The sequence below is a fragment of the Trichechus manatus genome, unplaced genomic scaffold (genome assembly GCF_000243295.1).
Source record: "Trichechus manatus latirostris isolate Lorelei unplaced genomic scaffold, TriManLat1.0 scaffold00016, whole genome shotgun sequence".
Classification (NCBI taxonomy): Eukaryota; Metazoa; Chordata; class Mammalia; order Sirenia; family Trichechidae; genus Trichechus; species Trichechus manatus.
Window position 1 is genome coordinate 14,383,156 of NW_004443952.1, and position 17,617 is coordinate 14,400,772.

At 44.6% G+C, this 17,617-nt stretch overlaps 1 protein-coding gene across 1 annotated transcript in view; it reads right to left on the reverse strand.

The window, feature by feature from the left end:
* Window positions 1-16,776, reverse strand: part of ZNF462 (zinc finger protein 462) — a 97,149-nt gene extending 80,373 nt beyond the window's left edge. Inside the window, exons 1-4 of the mRNA XM_023727419.1 lie at window positions 12,062-16,776; window positions 5,891-11,514; window positions 4,969-5,133; window positions 3,067-3,170 (exon numbers count right to left, since the gene is read on the reverse strand). Of these exons, the coding sequence (XP_023583187.1) occupies window positions 3,067-3,170; window positions 4,969-5,133; window positions 5,891-11,514; window positions 12,062-12,281 (6,113 nt within the window). The 5' untranslated portion in view covers window positions 12,282-16,776. The remainder of the gene's footprint in view (window positions 1-3,066; window positions 3,171-4,968; window positions 5,134-5,890; window positions 11,515-12,061) is intronic.
* Window positions 16,777-17,617: the final 841 nt, after the last annotated feature.

Consider the following 17,617-nt stretch of genomic DNA (forward strand, 5'->3'; position numbering starts at 1 on the left):
CAACTTATTCAAAAAAAGAAAGAATGGGAATTCAGAGAAATTTTGCATTAATAAATGGCTCTTTTTTTTTCTCCCCCTTAAAGCTTTTATTTATTGTGAATACTATAGTGGGGGAGGGAGGTTTCAAGGTAATTGATCTACTTGTAATGGGCTCTCTTGTTCCAAGCACCTACAAAAATACGGAGGCACAGTACAAGTGACATGAAAGGATGTCACATGATCAAAATGGCTGCTCATCCTTCTGATAAACACAACCATGTTTATAAGGAAGTTATTTAATAATAATGAACCCACAGTATTACCAGTAATTACTAGTCTGAAAAGCAATAAATCTGCCAAACAAGGTATAAGAAGAAGTTCTAATTTGTATCAGTACCCCAAAGAACTAGATTTCATTCTAAATGATTCATAAGGGAATGGTACTGCTTACTCATTTAAACACTGCACTCTCTCCGGAGCTCCAAAGCAGCATTTTCAATTGCCCCTGGACATCTCCCTCCGGATATTCGGATATTCGTTAGCTATCTGAAACTCAATCAGCCCTAAACAAACCCATCTTTTTTTTTTTCTTCTCCAAAACAAATTCTCTTCTTCATTTCCTTGTTTCTATAAATGGCACTACCATTCTCCCAGTCAACCAGACTCCAAATCTAGGGGTTATCTGGAGTCTACTTTGTCCCTCATTCCCTGCATTAAGTCAGTTATTCCAAGTCATGCTGATTCTGGTTCCGCCAACCATTCCCAAAATTCCATCCTAACTTCTTTGATCAGCTACTATAACTGCCTCCTAATTGTCTTCCCCTACCCTCCCCATCTTCTTTTTTCAACTCAAGAGCACAGTCTAAGGAGTCAGACTGCTTGGGTTAAAATCCCAGCTATCACTTATAATCCACATAACTTTGGGCAAGTAACTTAACCTTTCTAAACCTCATTTTTTTAATCCATAAAATGGAGATAATATGTTAAGGTGCTTAGCACAGTGCCTGCTACATAGTAACGCTCAAAAAATGTTGGCAATTATTATTATCTTACTCATTAGAATCATCCTTTTACCAATATTATAAAGCTCTAATTCCTGGCATACAAAGTCTCCAAATATGGTGTCAACTCAAGTATTCAGACTTTATCTTCCATGATTCCTCACAGATAACTTAAGGTTTAGTAAAACTGGACCACCAGCTCGTCCCCAAATGAGCCACATATTCTCTTTCTCAGGCTTGTTTTCTTGCCTTTTCCTCTAACTCTTATGTCCCTTCCAAACTGTGGTTCAGTGGTAGAATTCTCGCCTTCCATGCGGGAGATCCAGGTTCAATTCCCAGCCAATGCACCTCATACACTGCCGCCACCCAGAGGCTTGCATGTTGCTATGACGCTGCTGAACAAGTTTAGGTGGAGCTTCCAGACTAAGTCAGAGTAGGAAGAAAGGCCTGCGATCTACTTCCAAAAATCAGCCAATGAAAACCCTATGGATCACAACGGTCTAATCCACAACCAATCATAAGGATGGCACAGGACCAGGCAGCATTTTGTTCCACTGTGCAGGGGGTCACCATGAGTCAGGGGCCAACCTGATGGCAGCTAACAACAACATCCTCCTACTTTGAGACTTGACTCAAATGCTCCCTACTCCATAAAACTTCCCTGACTTTTCCAAAGCGGATGTAACATTTCCCTTCTTTGAAATTTCATAGCATTTTATTGATATTTTAAAAGATATGTACCGTATTTTGAGAAGTCACTTGTGTTCTTGCTTTATAACATGACCATACCCTAAATTCTCTTAGATCATAGATCATGTCCTATTCATCTTTATATTCCTCCAACACCTCTGGCACTGTGCCTGGCACCAGCTACATTCATTTATTCACAACTATTTATTGAGGTTCTACTATGTGTCAGACAATGTGATAGAAGCTGTTCCATAAATACGTATTGAATGGAAAAGAACCACACAAGTTTTATGCTGATGCATGGGTCTGACGACAAAGATTAGTTATTATGCTCTGTATAATAATAAAGAGTTTATAACCCATCCTAACCTCTGTAGAAACATTGCCTCCTCCTGCCTTTCAACAGCCTCTAATTCACACTTTATCCTTTTGAGAAACAAATAGCCCATCGTTTATTTCCAATTATCATAAAAATAAACATGTCAGTCTTACAATCAATCACCTTTCATCCAAGAATGTCAGAATGCATTATTGAATATTTATCTCTTTTATACAGCCGGAAGAAAAAGGCAACAAAAGGTTGTTTCTTCTCAGAACTACCCTTCTCCTCACTCCCCCAAAGCCTTAAACATACCTATCCCAAACTTACAATTCCAAAGCTGTGAGGGGCAACAAGAAGCTCTCTCCCCTCCCCTCCACGAACTTGAAGCAACTCTCTGGCATCCATAAACGTCCTTATCCTTCATGGTCTTTTTCAAAGTAACAAGCAATGATTTTTTGGTTACATGGGCTAATAGTCCTAATCTTCCCTGGTTAGTAATTCAGTTTCCCAAATGGAAACTTACTTTCTCGAATGATGATTTGGGATGGATACCTGACAGACACATCAGTAAACTCATCTACATCCTGCTCCTCCCTTGTATAAATCACAGCGACACCTCCAATTCTCATTTACAAAATGCCTGTACTTGCCAAGTCTGATGACGTGGGATTGTCCTGTGTTGAAACTGACTCAATGGCAACTGTTTATTTTTTTTTATTTTTATTTTTTTGGAATGTCACTCAAATAATCTACTGATTATAGCCCCATTTTACAGATGAGGTGACTGAGGCTCAAGATAACATAGCTAACTAAACAGCAGGTGTGAACCATGAGTGGGGACTTTTGACTCCTCCAAGCTTCTCCAGCTCTAGCTTAGCTGCTTTCTACATCACACTTGCTTCCTGCTAAGACATCTGCCTCAGCCTCCTGCTAAGAGAACCACATACACATACACACACACACCCCTCCCACCAACAAAATAAATATCCACTGCCATCGCTCCAGCTCTCATCTTCTCCCTTCCATAGGACACTTCCTCCCAGTTACCAACTGCGACCACCCAATAGCACTTACTTGTGCCTGAAAGCAGAAACAAAGGAGCAATACTGGCAGCTGTACTTGTCCTCGCGGGTAAACATGGCCAAGGCTAGATGGCTCCTCTCATGAGAACGCAGCCCCTGCATGGACATCAGGACTCTGTCACATTGACTACAATGGTATCCCCCCGGCCGGGTTTCATCCTCCAACATTCCATCAAGCAAGCAGTGTTCACCATCCACCCGGTCCACCAGGGCGCCACTGGCATCTTTAGCTGCTTCCAATCCGTGCAGGAACAAATGGGAAGGGTCTTCAGCCTCCTGCTAAGAGAACCACACACACACACATGCCCCACCAACAAAATAAATATCCACTGTTATTGCCCCAGCTCGCAACTTCTCCCTTCATTCTCCCAAACTCATCAGCATTTCCCGTCCAAGCTTCCTCCCTGCCTCTCTGGCTCCACCTGGAGGAAGAGCAAATCTGATGGCCAGTCTTCATGTGTGATGGGGCTTTTGGGGTGACATATCTGGACAAAGTTCGCTATTGCCTGGAAAATGAGAGTGAAGACAGGTCACTCGCTTATCCCCATCCTAAAAAGAAAATTCAAATTGTGATCCCACCTAAACTGACATAAAGTTGGGTTAGAGTTATGGCTCAGAGAAGAAAAAGAAAGAAAGGAAGAGCAAAAGCAGGACTAGTTTCAGTATTTAGCACTGGGCCATCACTTGACAATGAAGTAAAGCCAAAGATTCATGTCCCTCCATCCCCTACTCTCAAGGCCACCCCATAGGCAGTGGCTTCACCCCTTGGCCAAAGGTTGCTGTATAATCAATTAAAAAAATTCAGGAGCAGCCTGATTTTGCATCACACTGTCTTCTAGTTGGCCCCTTGGATTACCACTTCACGGGCAGAGTCGCTCTGTCCCTCCCTAGTGTGATCCCAGCACACAAACCTGGGACACACCACAGCAGTGTGGAAGAAGCTGACCGCTGCTGTCCCAAGTTCTACTGCTCTGTGGACAGGCAGAAGGCTTCAGTCTTTAACGATGAAAAGTAGAAACTTTCCCTCAACACTAAACCAGCAAACAGGAAGCAAGAGCAAGAAGGGCAGATGACAAAAATACATTCTTGTATCCAGAGGGAAAGCGCAAAGCCCTGAACTAATGTCTGTGCTCAAAAATGGTAAGTGCTTAGCAACACCCTGGAAGCCAGGAACAGTGGCTCAGTTAAAAATTGAAACACTGACTGCTATGAGGATTATGGTGTTCAAAACAGGCAGACTAATAAAAGGGGAATGAGGGGCGGCATTTGTTAGCAACATACAGCGAGAGGGGTTGGAGGAGACAAACCAGGTCAACGGATTCTCAGGGTCAACTCTGACTTAAACACTTTTAGTTTTCAATTTAATGTCTCTCGCACTCCCCAGAGGACATAAAGTGCAATGGAATTGAAGTTCCTGGGCTTGTCCAGGACAAGAAGTAAAAGATAGCTTCTCCTGAGTGGGCACTATGCACCCTTAGCCAGATGAAGACAGGAAGAAGGCAGGCAGTGGGAGGAGCAGATGACAGCAACAGAACCCGCGTGATGGCTCTCAAGAGTTCAGGCAACCTGAGTTCCAGCAAACACCTAAAGGCATTAAATGCAGACTACAAGGACAGCCCACAGCCTTCTGCACCGAGAGAAAGGCCCAGACCTTCCGTCTCCAAACTATCCATGTGGGTGGAAACCAGATCGAAATGCAACCTTCCCCTGAAGGGGAAGCTGAGGAAGGTCCAACCTGCAAAGAAATCAAAACAAGCCAAACCAAGCCAAGCACAGCTCAGGAATGCCCGCATTCTGAGACTCCCTTTCCTGAGCGACTTGACGCAGTGCGGTTAATAAGTAACTGGAATCGCTGCCACACAAGAATGCTCATCCAGACCTTCAGAGTTCTCACCTTCACGGCCGCAGACACGGCCGGGACGCTGCCGTACTGGACGTGCTTTCGGAGGTGGTTGCAGATGGCTCGGAGCGTTGGGTGCACTTCCACACAGAATTTACACTTGTAGCCCACCACTTTCCTCTCCTTGATCTTTGGCACCTCTTCTAAGTGACCAAAAGGCTGGTAAAATACAGTGGTAGTCATCAGTACTCTGAGCCCTCCCTCAAAGCCGGCATTTATTCTTGTCACTTACTAGCATATTTTATCTTAAAAAGCAGATTAGTGGGTTAAACCAAGGGATATATATGTGAGTGTTTTTATAAAACAAATTCATCAGCGTCACGGCACACTGCCTACTATGCAAAGTCTCTGGAACTGAAATATGTTACACCTTGTGAGTAGAGAAGATTTCTGTGTAGAAGCCTCATCTTCATTGCCAACTGGTTTTCAAACCAGTTTCAACTACGCAGGTGAAACGTTGCATAGCTATGACATTAATGACCTTCTTGGATAAAAATCTACTCCTGGAGATGTTAGGTTCATGTAGCAAACACTGAAGACCAAGACATGGCTGAGCAGCGCTACTGATACCAAGAGATAGCCCACAACTGCCTCATGGAAGAAAGCAAGCGTTGTCCTGTAACTAGGCTTCAGATAAGGCTACTTGGCAGAAAGAAATACATAGAAACCACCCAAACCTCCCCTGGGGAGCCTTGGGAGGGGTCAAACGGAGGGAGGAAGTGGACTGGGACCGTGGAGAGGGGTGAGCATAGAATGGGGGATAATCAAGCTCGAAATGCTTAATTGACTTATTGAGCTCTCTGGCAAGCTAAGTCACTAGGAAGCCTGCAGCAGTTTGGCTGGCAACGAAGAAGTGCATGTGGGCACCAGTGATGAGAGGCCTCCTGGGGGAAGGGAAATCAAAACATATCCTTACCCTCTCTTGTTTGAAATCTGCAAAAGCACCATCTGCATATTTCTGCTTGCTCAAAAGCTGTTTCCTCCTCTCCTGACGTTTGGCACGCTTCTGGAATTCCTCATTGTGAATGTTCAAGTGTGAGGTCAGCTCCGCTGTGCTTTGCAGTTTGCTATCACAGTGCTTGCACTGGTAGGTGGAGTTCTGGAAGCGGGGGCCGCTGCTCAGAATGACGAAGTCCCTCTTGAGGTCCCGGCTGTGGTGGTCGGTGTAATGCATGCACAGCAGTTCTGCCGTGCTGAAGGAGAGCTTGAAGCATTTGATGCAGCGAAACGGCAGCCACTCGATTTCCTGAACTTCGCCTTCCACCTCGGCTTTCTCAAAGCTGCCTCTCTCCTCTTCCTCCATCAGCAGCGGCCTCTCATGCTCATCAGCGTACACGGCAGTGAAGTAGCCCCCCAACTTGCTGGCATGCTGCTTCTTTGGGAACACCCCTGGGTGACGCTTCATGTAATGGGACACGATGCCCTTCTTGCTGAAGGACTGGAAGGAGCACAGGGAGCACTTTTTCTTCTCCACTGCCCGCCGGAGTTCCTCGCTCAGCTGTGGGGAGTCGTCCTTGGGCGGGGATGGGATGATCACCTTGTTGGGCTTGTCGCTGATGGTCCTGGAGGCTGCCAGGCAGTGGGTATAATAGGCATCAATGTCGTGGCGCTTCTGGTAGTGGGCTGCCAGCCCTTTGCGGATGGGGTTGGTGTAGGCACACAGGGCGCACTTGAAGAGGTTGTTCTTTCCCTCTGGTTGGGCTCGGACATTGTTGTGCTTAATGCGGTAGTGCCTGGCAATCCCCTTCCTCGTGGAGCAGAAATACTTGCAGAGCTGGCACCGGAACACAGTGTGGGAGACCAGGTGCGAGGTAGAGAAGTGAGACGTGGACACAGGCTCCTCTCCCACCTCCTCCTCGGTCACTGAGACTTGGGAGGGGCTCACTTCAGTGGTTATCTCAGGCTCGAGGGACACTGGCAGCCTTGGGGGTGACTGAGAAAAGACATCAAATTCGGGCTGATTGTGATACTTCTCATAGTGGATTTTGAGTTTCTCTAAAGTGCCATGGGTGTATGGACACAGTTTGCACCGGTAGGCACCATACCCTTGCTTGAAAATCCTGCTCGTCTCCTCCACGTCATTCTGGGATACGTCCGCAGACTGCTCCACGTCATGCACAAAGTCCTCAGCGGTCACCTTGATGGATGGGTGTCGCTTCTGGTAGTGGGTCAAAACGCCATGAATGCGGGTGTTGATATAAGGGCAGTGCCTGCATTTGTAGACAGCGCCTGGGTTGATATCGATGTCCTGGGCAAAGTCAGCAGCCTTCACTTTCATGCCAGGGTGCTTCTTCCCATAATGGGTGAGCAGACCATGCAAGTTGTTGTACTCAGACTGGCATACCGTGCACTGGTATGGCGTGGAGGAGATGGCAGGATTGGCAGAAGAGAGCTGGATGCTTTTCTCTGGGGAGAGTCTTGAATCCTCTGGGCACTCAGCCTCCTGCTCGGGGATTGGGGTGGGCATGTTATTTTCACAACTCAAAGGGCCCCCCAACTCTCCGGACGGGGGGATGGGCTTTTCAATAGCATCCTTCTCCTTGATGATATCCAGTAGCACTGACTCATCACCATTCATAGCCCAGGGGTGGAACGCTTGGTAGTGATTTGTGATGTCCCAGATGGAGGAGGCTTCAAAAACACAGTCCCTGCATCGGTATGTTTTGGCTTCAGCTGGCATCGTGAGAGAGGGAGGGGATGGGTCTGGCCCAGCCCAGAGTTTGGTAGCCATGTATGTATAGTCAACGTAATGCTCTGGATGCCTCCTCTGGTAATGCAGGAGCAAACCACTGGGCTCCATGTGAGAATAGATGCACCACTCACAGTGGTAGCCAGCTTCTATCAAACCATCTAGAAAAGCCCACCGCATGATGGACGTGACTGTGGCCTTCAGGGAAGGGTGGTCTTTCTTGATATGCTTCCTCAGTGCATAGAAATAGGGGGAGGTATACGAGCACTGCCTACATTTGAGCGCTCGGAGTTTAGCTTTGTCCCGCTCCACATTAGATGGGGAGACAAGCACGCAGCTGGCTGACTTCTTCTGGTTCCGATCGCAGAGGCTTCGGATGGTGGCTGTGTGCTGCCGGATCACGTCTGCATTGGCCTTGAAGTCTCGGTGCTTCTTCTGATAATGAATGAGTACACCTTTGACCGTCCGGTTCCCGTAATCACAGTGCTGGCAGAAGAACATCTCGGTCTCCACAGGGGGGGCATCTCTCTCAGAGCTACTGCGGTTCAGCTGTTGTATGGGGGCGGGTGGCCGAGGGGAGCCTTGGGGCCCCTCGGCCCCTCTCATCATTGCGGCTGTGGGAGGAGCCTGTCTGATATATTTGGCAGTAACCTTTATTTCTGGGTGTCTTTTCTGGTAGTGGACAAGCACTCCCACTACTGACCGATTGCTGTAGGAACAGTGTTTGCAGTAGTAAAGCTCAGTACTGAGATCTGGTGGTGGGGGTTGTGGGGGGGGTGGGGAACCCATGTTGGACATTTTGGGAGACATTGGAGCACCCACCTCAAATGACAATTGAGAAAGGGCAGATCCCCTGTCCACAGACACCATTCGCATGGTTTTCTGGATCCTAAAGTAGGAGGCCTTTTCTTCAGGGTGTTTCTTCTGATAATGAACCAAGACAGAGTGCATGTTGGGGCTTGCAAATGAGCAAACGTCACAATCGTAAACGACAACGGTGTTAACCGAAGGGTCTTTCTGATTTTCACATTCTGGAGTAAACGTCTTTGAAGGAGTGTTTTTACTAAATGTAGCCGGCATGCCGCCACCACGTGCCACAGGGGTGGAAGTCGCCATGCTCTTGGGAGCTGAGTTCAGAATCTCCCTCAGAGTCTGGGATTCAGTATTCAGCCCTTCCTGCTGCTCCACGACATAGCTTGAAAATATCATCGCATTGTTAATCTTAACTGTGGGATGCATTCTTTGGTAATGTGGCATCAGGCTTCTCACATTCGGGCTCGTGTACGAACAAAACCGACACCGGTAGATCAGATCCGAATGATCAAAGTTGAGTACATTCATGGCTTCTGGGTGGTGTTCGCCGTAATGCTGCTGGAGATCTTCAAAGTTGGTGTAATCGATGTAACATTCCAGGCACCTGTACACTGCACTGTGATCGTTAGGGTCCAAGATGTACCTAAAGCTGAACTTAATGTATGGGTGCATTCGCTGGTAGTGGGTGCTGACACTCCGAGCAGACTTGTTGTTAAAGTCACAGTGTTTGCAATAGTAAAGCCTTCCAGAGTCACTATAGTCTGTATTTTCATTATTGTGCTCAGTTCCATAGATAGGAGGTTGGCTGTTCAGCAGAGCAGTATTGGAAACTTGGTGATCTTTCATGTTTGTTGAGGAGCCATAATAATCCTCTTCATCTTCAGAAAGGGTGAGCTCAATCTCAGCCCCATTGGTGGTGTTGTAATCATGGCTGACATTTCTGAAGTTGGGTTCCCTTTGGGGCTCGTTGGCATCTCTCGCCCAAATCTGTTGGGCCGAAAAGGAACTGGGAACTTCCATGACTGGTTCTGTTGGCTCTTCTTCCCGGTCCAATTCAACCTCTATCTCCACTTCGTTGTCTTCCTCTTCCTCCTCGTCATCCTCGACATTGATCACTGCATCTTCCTGCTGTTTGGTTTGGTTAATTTTGCTCTGCAGGTTGCTTGCTATCTCGTCAATTCTAGTCCTCTTCTTCACTGGTGATAAATCAAGAGGAAAGTCGTTAGCAAGCTTCCTAGGGGCCTTAGCTAGAAAATTGTTCTTGGAGGACAACCCAAGAATTGAGGTCTGACTTTTCTTCACAGTGTTGCTGGAAGAGGGGTGGCTGTCTGTCTCACTTTCCAATGATAGGCTTGAGGGCTGTGCCTCGAATTTTGGCAAGTTGTCACAGAACGAGTGCTTGTGCTGCTGATGGACTCTTAGCCCTTTCAGAGTCATGGTGGAGTAATTACACATGGTGCATTTGTAAGGGTGCAGGGGTGGGGCTTGCGTGGATGGCTGTGGCTGCTGTGTTGGTGGCGGCTGGGGTTGCGGCTGGGGTGGCAGTTGATGTGGTGGCTGTAGCTGTGATGGCTGTGGCTGCTGCGAAGGCTGTGGTTGTGGTTGCGGTGGTGGCGGCGGTGGCTGTGGTGGCTGTTGCTGTTGCAAGGGATCCAAAATGACTCCTGACTTTCTACCATTGATGCTTGAGCTCTCATAAGACATCACACCTTCATTCAATGAGGAAGAAATGCTTTCACTCTGGGAATTCACAGCATCCCAATCTGATGTTGTACCCGTGTGACACTGTTTGTGAGCCCCAAGTTTTAATGAGCTCTTACAAGTAAACGGACATTCGTCACATTTGTAGACAGCTGTCTTTCCAGATAAGTGGATGTTCTCAATGTGACGAGAGATGCTACGTCGATGCATGGTGAGGAAAGGACAAAAGGGGCACTGGAACCTATTCATGAATCTTCTAAACGGTATTCCCTTGGTTTCCAATAATTTGTTGCCATCTGAGCCCATCAGCTGCTCTGCAGACATACCTGATGTCTGGTGATCCATAGAATTTAAACCATTCTCACTGTCTATTTCATTTAACTCTTCATCAGAACTAGAGTCATTTAGCATGCTGTTAGTTTCCAGGTCAGTAGAAGAATTTGTCATGTCAGACATTCCGTAACGCGATCTTTCTGCCAAGTTAACTAAGCCAGAATTGTGAGGTGACTTCGGCTTCATCTGAGGATAAGACATGGGAGAAAACTTGGAAGATGAAGAAGAATTGGGTCTCATGATGGAGTTTCCGATGGAGCCCCTGAAGTTGGAGACATTAGTGTTGGGTATCTCCCGGCTTGCAGCATTCATGGACAGATAGGTGGAGTTGGAAGGGGGGCTGGGGGCACTTTTGTTCTGCACTTCAGGTAGATTAGTCCCTTCTTGTTGCTGTCTGAGATTAGAAAGGATCTTGACCATACTGCGGTGTTTCTTCATCATGTGATCACACCAGCGTTCTCGGCGGGGTGTCTGGTAGCTGCACCACTCACAACAAAAGTTGCCTCGAGACTTGGTCAAAGGCTTGACCATGGATTCTAAGATGCTGCGCTCCACAACCTCTGCGGGCAGTTCTTTGCAGGGGTCCTGCAGGGACATTGGTGGAACCACAGGGTCTGGCATTGGAGCAGGGGCAGGAGGGGGAGCAGTCGATTCCTTCAAATTGTTTTTGTGATACATCTTCTGATGCTTAATTATCCTTGCCCTCCTTGGTGACTTGTACGTGCAAAACTGGCAAGAGAAGACCTTTCCAAATCCCTCGTGCATCATGATATTATAATTTAAGGATCCTGGAACAGGGGGTCCCGCTGAACTCCCTTCAGCTTGAGCTCCATGGACCTTCCTAGTATGTTCTATGAGGAGGTTTTTTGACCTGAAGTAGCGTACGCAGAACTTGCATTGAAAAAACTTGTTTGTTGGTTTGGGATTAGGGGCAATATGCTGACCGTAATATCCTGAACTGTGGCCATAGTAACTTCCAGTCCCCAATGCAGTTGCATTTTGACCTAAAGAAAAAGCAAAAGGAAAGTGGGAAGAGAAAAGAAAAGCAGGAATTAAAAAATTCTATTATGCAAATCAGTTCCATTTCAATTTTTCTTCATTAGTAAACATCCCATTCAAAAGGCCCAAAGTCTCAAGATGCAGTCCTGAAGAGTATTCACAAAGCATTAAAGAACACGTATTGCACCTTCTCATGGATGAAGATGCGTTGTACAGCTGTACAGCTTTAGATACAATACTCTTCTCATCTCCACAGGTGTGCCACGTAGCTATAAAAATACAAGTCTCATAAACTTCAATATTCATTCTAGAACTGCTCAAGATACTACCTTGTTCTCAAAACTAAAAGGAAACTCAGAGACACAAGGAAGCTGAGAGGCCAATAACCTAAGATACTCAAGAAGAGAAACACGATGCCCAAACCACAAAAATGGCTCACAAAGAGCAAGAAACTCTGTAGAAGCCAGGTATATCAAGAACCATGGTTACAGGCTAAAAACAAACGAGAGCAATTAAAATACATCAGATATGCTGAGTTTCATATAGATTTACCTGATAAATCCTCTGCAATCACAAATTCATCCTTTATAGAAGAAAACTCCACCTCTGTCTGATTACTGGCATTCATGGACCCGGATCGTGGCTCGTTAGCACTGTCCTCAGCAACATCAGTCGGCTGCAGAAATGCTGTGTGGACATCCTGAATGTGTGCCTTGAGATCTTCATAAGATGGAGCTCTGAAGTCACAGCCATCACACTGAAGCACCTCCATGATCTGGGTTTACCCTCTCACATTAGGAACCTGTGGTAGGAGTCAGAACACACTATCTTAAAGAACGTGGACCAATCATATACCACAAGCTGGTGGGCCACAAGTCCATTAACGGGAAAAAAAAATCCTATAGGAATGGCAACTGGAATACTGGAGACAATCAGACCTAACAGAAATGATGTCCTTGACTTCATAACTTCAAAGAAGGAAAAAAAAGAAATTTTTTCTAGCTTGAAAAAGATATCTTCAAATGCCATTTGTCAAGAAAATTCTTAATCCTTCAAAAGTTTTAGTAGTTTCTGAATTTCTCAAGAGAATTCAAATTTCTTAGTAAGTTAATACTGCCTTTGGTTTTGCCTTGGACTTAGAAGTAAAGTGGATGTCCATACAGAAAAAAAGGCACTCTATTCGATCTTCATTAGCGGGTTGAATATCATTACATTTTTGTGTTATCTTAATATCTAACTGATATTGGGGTACACTACCTTCCTTCCTTCCCCAAACCATTTAGTCATTTTTTTCTCATGAGCTAAATGGTTATTTACCCTTTTACTACCCACCAGTTATAACCTGATGCTTCTCCCATCTAATTAGGTCATAAATTATTTCTCATGAGATTCTCAAACAACCCATTTTAGGTAACAATCCAGCTTCTAATTAAAAGTTGCACTCTGGTGCTTCAGTTTACATTAAGGCAACAAAAACTTGCTGTTTTGAAGAGGGGCTTCTAAGTCATGACTTCATCGTTTTCCTCTTCTCTCTTTTACAAATGTCTAGTATACACTTGGACACAAAGAGTAGCGAGCCTGGTGTGGAACAAAACAAAACTTGCCCAACTATCTTCATTCTGCTATTTACTGTGCAACTGAAATACACAGAAAGCTGCACACTAATTCAGTGGAGAGTGCCACAATTAAGAAGTTAAGAATGTACTGGAAAGGTGTAGTTCTTTCTATCTTACTACATATATACAGATATTATCTTAATGAGTTACTTCATTAAGCTCACCACAAATTCACTCTACTGAATCATTGTAATCTAGAACCAGATGTCCAAGAACTAAAGCTGTAGCCAAATCTATTTTATGATGCAACTGGCTATGCTCCTATTATAAAAGATAAATTATTTCTACAGAAGGAGCAAAGTTCAGTAAGTGTGTCAATGCAGTGAAAGTGGCTCTTGCATGAGGATTTTCTATGAAAGAATGCTCCTCCTGATAGCCTGCTGAAGTAACATCTGGCAAGTCCAGCTCTGGACAGACTGAGCTTGCTGAATGAGAGATGGATATTTACCTACTCTTCTTTCATACAGCAATTTATCCTTTTTCAATAAACATTCAACTGTGCACCAGAGTCTTTTCAGCTAAGTCTCAATATTCCAGATACACAAGGTTTTATGTCTAAGCACCAACCCAAATCATGTGGAAGAGGTTGCTATCAGCTCTGGATCAAATTACAGCAGTCACGGAGGCCCCACCCCACTTCTCCTTTCGCACAGTCCATTAGACCTGAAAACAAATTTTTCCATGGTGCAGACGACTCCTGCATTTAGAACACTTTAGAGAAAAAAGCAGATCATCCAGTGTGTACTCCCCATCCCCCCAGCTTAGTCCTTTCATCTCAGCCAAACAAGCCACAGCTTTGCTGAATGTGTTTATCACACTTTCAAGAGATACGAGCTCCTGCGTCACTGAAGCTCTAAGACTCACTAAGCTGCCCTAGTCCTCTGAGCTTTAGGAGCAGCCATTTTAGCTCAGAGCTTCTCCTCCGTGCACAACATGGCCTCTCTTGGATTCTGCTAGGCTGACAATCAGAAATGAATGTGAGAAGAGCAGGCTGGGCTCCTCCTATGCTCTTCTCTTCTCAACAAAGAATGAACTGTTTTCATTGCTTTCCGAAAAGCAGCACCTTTCTCCTCCTCAAATGTCATTCACCAAGATCTCCGAAGGTTCTTTTATTCCATGATTGATATGCTTGTTCGTTAGTTCAGCAAAGCACTGGTTAGAGCGGGACGGCCCTGGACCAGACCCTGTTCTACAGCAGGATTTAGGGGTGGGGTAGGGGGACCTCCAGAATGCCTTGGCTTCTTGGGAGTCGTCCTTCCACACAGAAGACATACCATCCGACTTTGCTTGCCAGATTCCAAAGTCTAATGACCTTTGTTAATCACCAGCCAGTCTGTCTGCATCAGCAGACCCTGCCAACAGACACACCCTTCAACACAAAGGCTGTAGCTATTCCTTTTAAGAGAGGTTCTCTGAAAGCTCCATTGTGTAGCCGAGAGGAAAACAAAATCTCTTCCCTTCAAAACTTCAAGCCTTTAGAAATAATGCAACAAAAGGCTTTCTGCTGTGTGTCTTTTGGAAAGTTTGAGCCTAGTTTGCACAACATCAACAAAAATTACGGTTCTGTGCAAGGAAAGCAGAGCACCTTCAGCGTTAAATCATACACCCAGAAATGAAATCCATCTCTGTGCAGTTCTCTAATATCTTTGTATCTTCCAAAGCCATTATCGAGGAGGCTAACTAACTTCAATTCATGAAACACAAATCAACAGTCTCCTTGTTCTGCTACAAAGGAGATTAAAGGGTTCTGAGATCAGAAAAAAAAAAAAAAAAAAGCCACTGATTTGGAAAAAGAAGACATGATGAAAGTCATTTCCTAATGGGTTCTAGCTTTAATGTTGTTGCAGTCTCTACCTCAAAAATAGCTCAGAGCCTTACAAGAGGTTAATCTCCAGGCTGCTATGAGAACCAGCGTCAGGTACAGCTAAATGGTCTTCAATTTGATGTTTTCACCAAGTACTGACATGAGGATGTAAGCCTACTTTGACAGCCATTTTGCCTTTGTGTACACATTTCTCCTGAAGATGCTAACAGAAGCAGCCAGAAATTGGCCAGCATGGCCTAAACAATCAAAAGAAACAAAAACTTGATGTATTTATGAGATCGTGGATGTATACACATACAAGAAGCGAGAGTGGGAGGGAAAAAAGGGGGTAGGGAAGGACAGAGACAAAGAGAGCTGGACTTGAGGATGACCCATCCATCAACCGTAGAGTATGTTTGTGCAGCAGATGGCAATCCTCTGAGAAACCAGCAACGAGGAGAAAAAGATGAGAAATCAGCTCTATATATTCGACTCCTTCATCGACCCAGAAGAAGAGCAACCCTAAAGAGGCTAAAACAATGATCTGCTACAAAATGATAATTTAAAGTTAAAAGCCTCCATCTCTTGTCTACTTAACTTTATTTAAAAATACTGTGATAATGAGATTAGCGTTTTTTTTTTTTCTTACCAAATCAGCAAAATCAAAAGCAGAAGAGGAAGCTTCTGAACTAGCTAAAAAGAAATGCTATTTCAAAAGGTCATGAGATGAATCTACAAATCAAACAAGCCCCTCATCTCCTTGCCCCCAACAGGCATTATTTCCAGGCCCCTCAAGGTCAAACAGGCTTCAGATAACAAGACTCTAAACTAATTACTCATGATGATGCCCTACTAAATGAATGTGGATTAATCCTGAAATGAAGAATCTACCACCTAATGTGACTGGTCCTCCTAACATGAAACCCCTAGATCATTCTAATTATTTATTACTCTTCAGTACTGACCTATCAGTTCCTGGTTTGTTCGGTTTGTAATTACAGTTTTGGGATTTCAAAATGTGGGGCTTTCGTGGGAAATCCCATTGTCAGCATTTGACAGACTCTTGAAGACATATTTAAAGACTATCCAGACATCTTGCTGAAGATTTGGAATATGCACCTGGGAATTGGGAAAAGGAAATTATGGACACAGGCTGCTCTTTCTCAATCTTGAGAATACCAATTTTAATTTATATCATTTGCTTATACACTCTCTGTGCTCAGAATTCCAGGATCCATTATGCCTTGGTTTCTCTCCTGTCAACGTGAAAAGAGACAAACCAGAGCTTCATCATATGGCCTTCCAACTCACTGCTCAGATGTCATTGGAGAGAGGAGGCGTCCTTGATGTTTCCCAGCATTCTCAAAACTCTGCCACCATCAACCCTTGCCCAGGTCAGCCTGGCGAACACTGCTCATTAAGCTTGCGTGGCCCAGGAGTGTAAATATGGTCCTCAAGTCAAAGTCCCAGTTATATCCAGAAGTGTCCAAATTAAAATGTACAGGCCTTGCCTGGAATCTAACTTTTCCTCTGACTGAAGAACTGCAGACCAGAAATAAAGCTGTGAAGGACCACAGCCATGTGGTTCAGTAGCAACTAATTATAACCTTCAAAGCCTTGGAGAAATAGAACCACAAACACCATAAGGTGCTTTTCCTCTGTCCACTCCAGAAACCTAGTTTCATTTTTAAGACACTGAACTCCACAGTTCTCCTGAATCATAAGTCTAATAAAAGACTCTGGTTAGCGCCTGCTGTTTGTGCATTTCTTATTTCTTTATTTTTTTTTTAATATTTTATTGTGTTTTGGATGGAACTTTACATAGCAAATTAGGTTCCCATTTAATAGTTTTTATACAAATTGTCCCTTAACATTGGTTACGTTTTTCACAATGTGTCAACATTCTTATTATTTCCATTCTGTTTCCATTAATCTAGCTTCCCTGCCCCTCCTTAGCTCCTCATCTTTGTTTTAGGTAAATGTTGACCATTTGGGCTCATACAGTTGGTTATTCAAGGGAGCACAGTACTCATGGCTGATACTGTTTATTTTATAAGGCAATCCAGTATTTGGGTGAAAGGTGACCACCAGGAGTGACTTCAGTTCCAAGTTCAAAGAGTATCTTAGGGTGATAGTCTTCAGGGTTCCTCAAATCTCAAAAAGCCAAGTAAGTCTGGCCTTTTTTATGAATTTCTGAGTTTTGATCTACATTTTTCTCCTTTTCTAAACTGAGACGTTCTATTGTGTCCCTGGTCAAAATGGTCAGTAGTGGTTGCTGGGCACTATCTAGTTCTTCTGGTCTCAGGCTAGATGAAGATGTGGTTCATGTGCATTATTAGTTCTGTGGACTAGTTTCTTCTTTGAGTCTTTGGTTTCCTTTATTTTCTTTGTTCCAGACAAGGAGAGAGAGAGATCAATCGTTGTATCTTAGATGGCCTCTTGCAAACTTTTAAGATCCACGAGGTGTTTGGTTTCATCTAGGAAATATCCATAACTGTGCCCCGTGTGGTTTATATTACATGCAGTCCACATAAACATGTATATACATATGCCTACAGATAGCACCTATACATGCACACTCACATACTCACACGTGCCCCCCCATACACATATATGCATGCATACATACCTACCTATGTAGCCACACACATCTTTTCTTTTGGTTGTTGTTATTGTTGTTGCAAAACT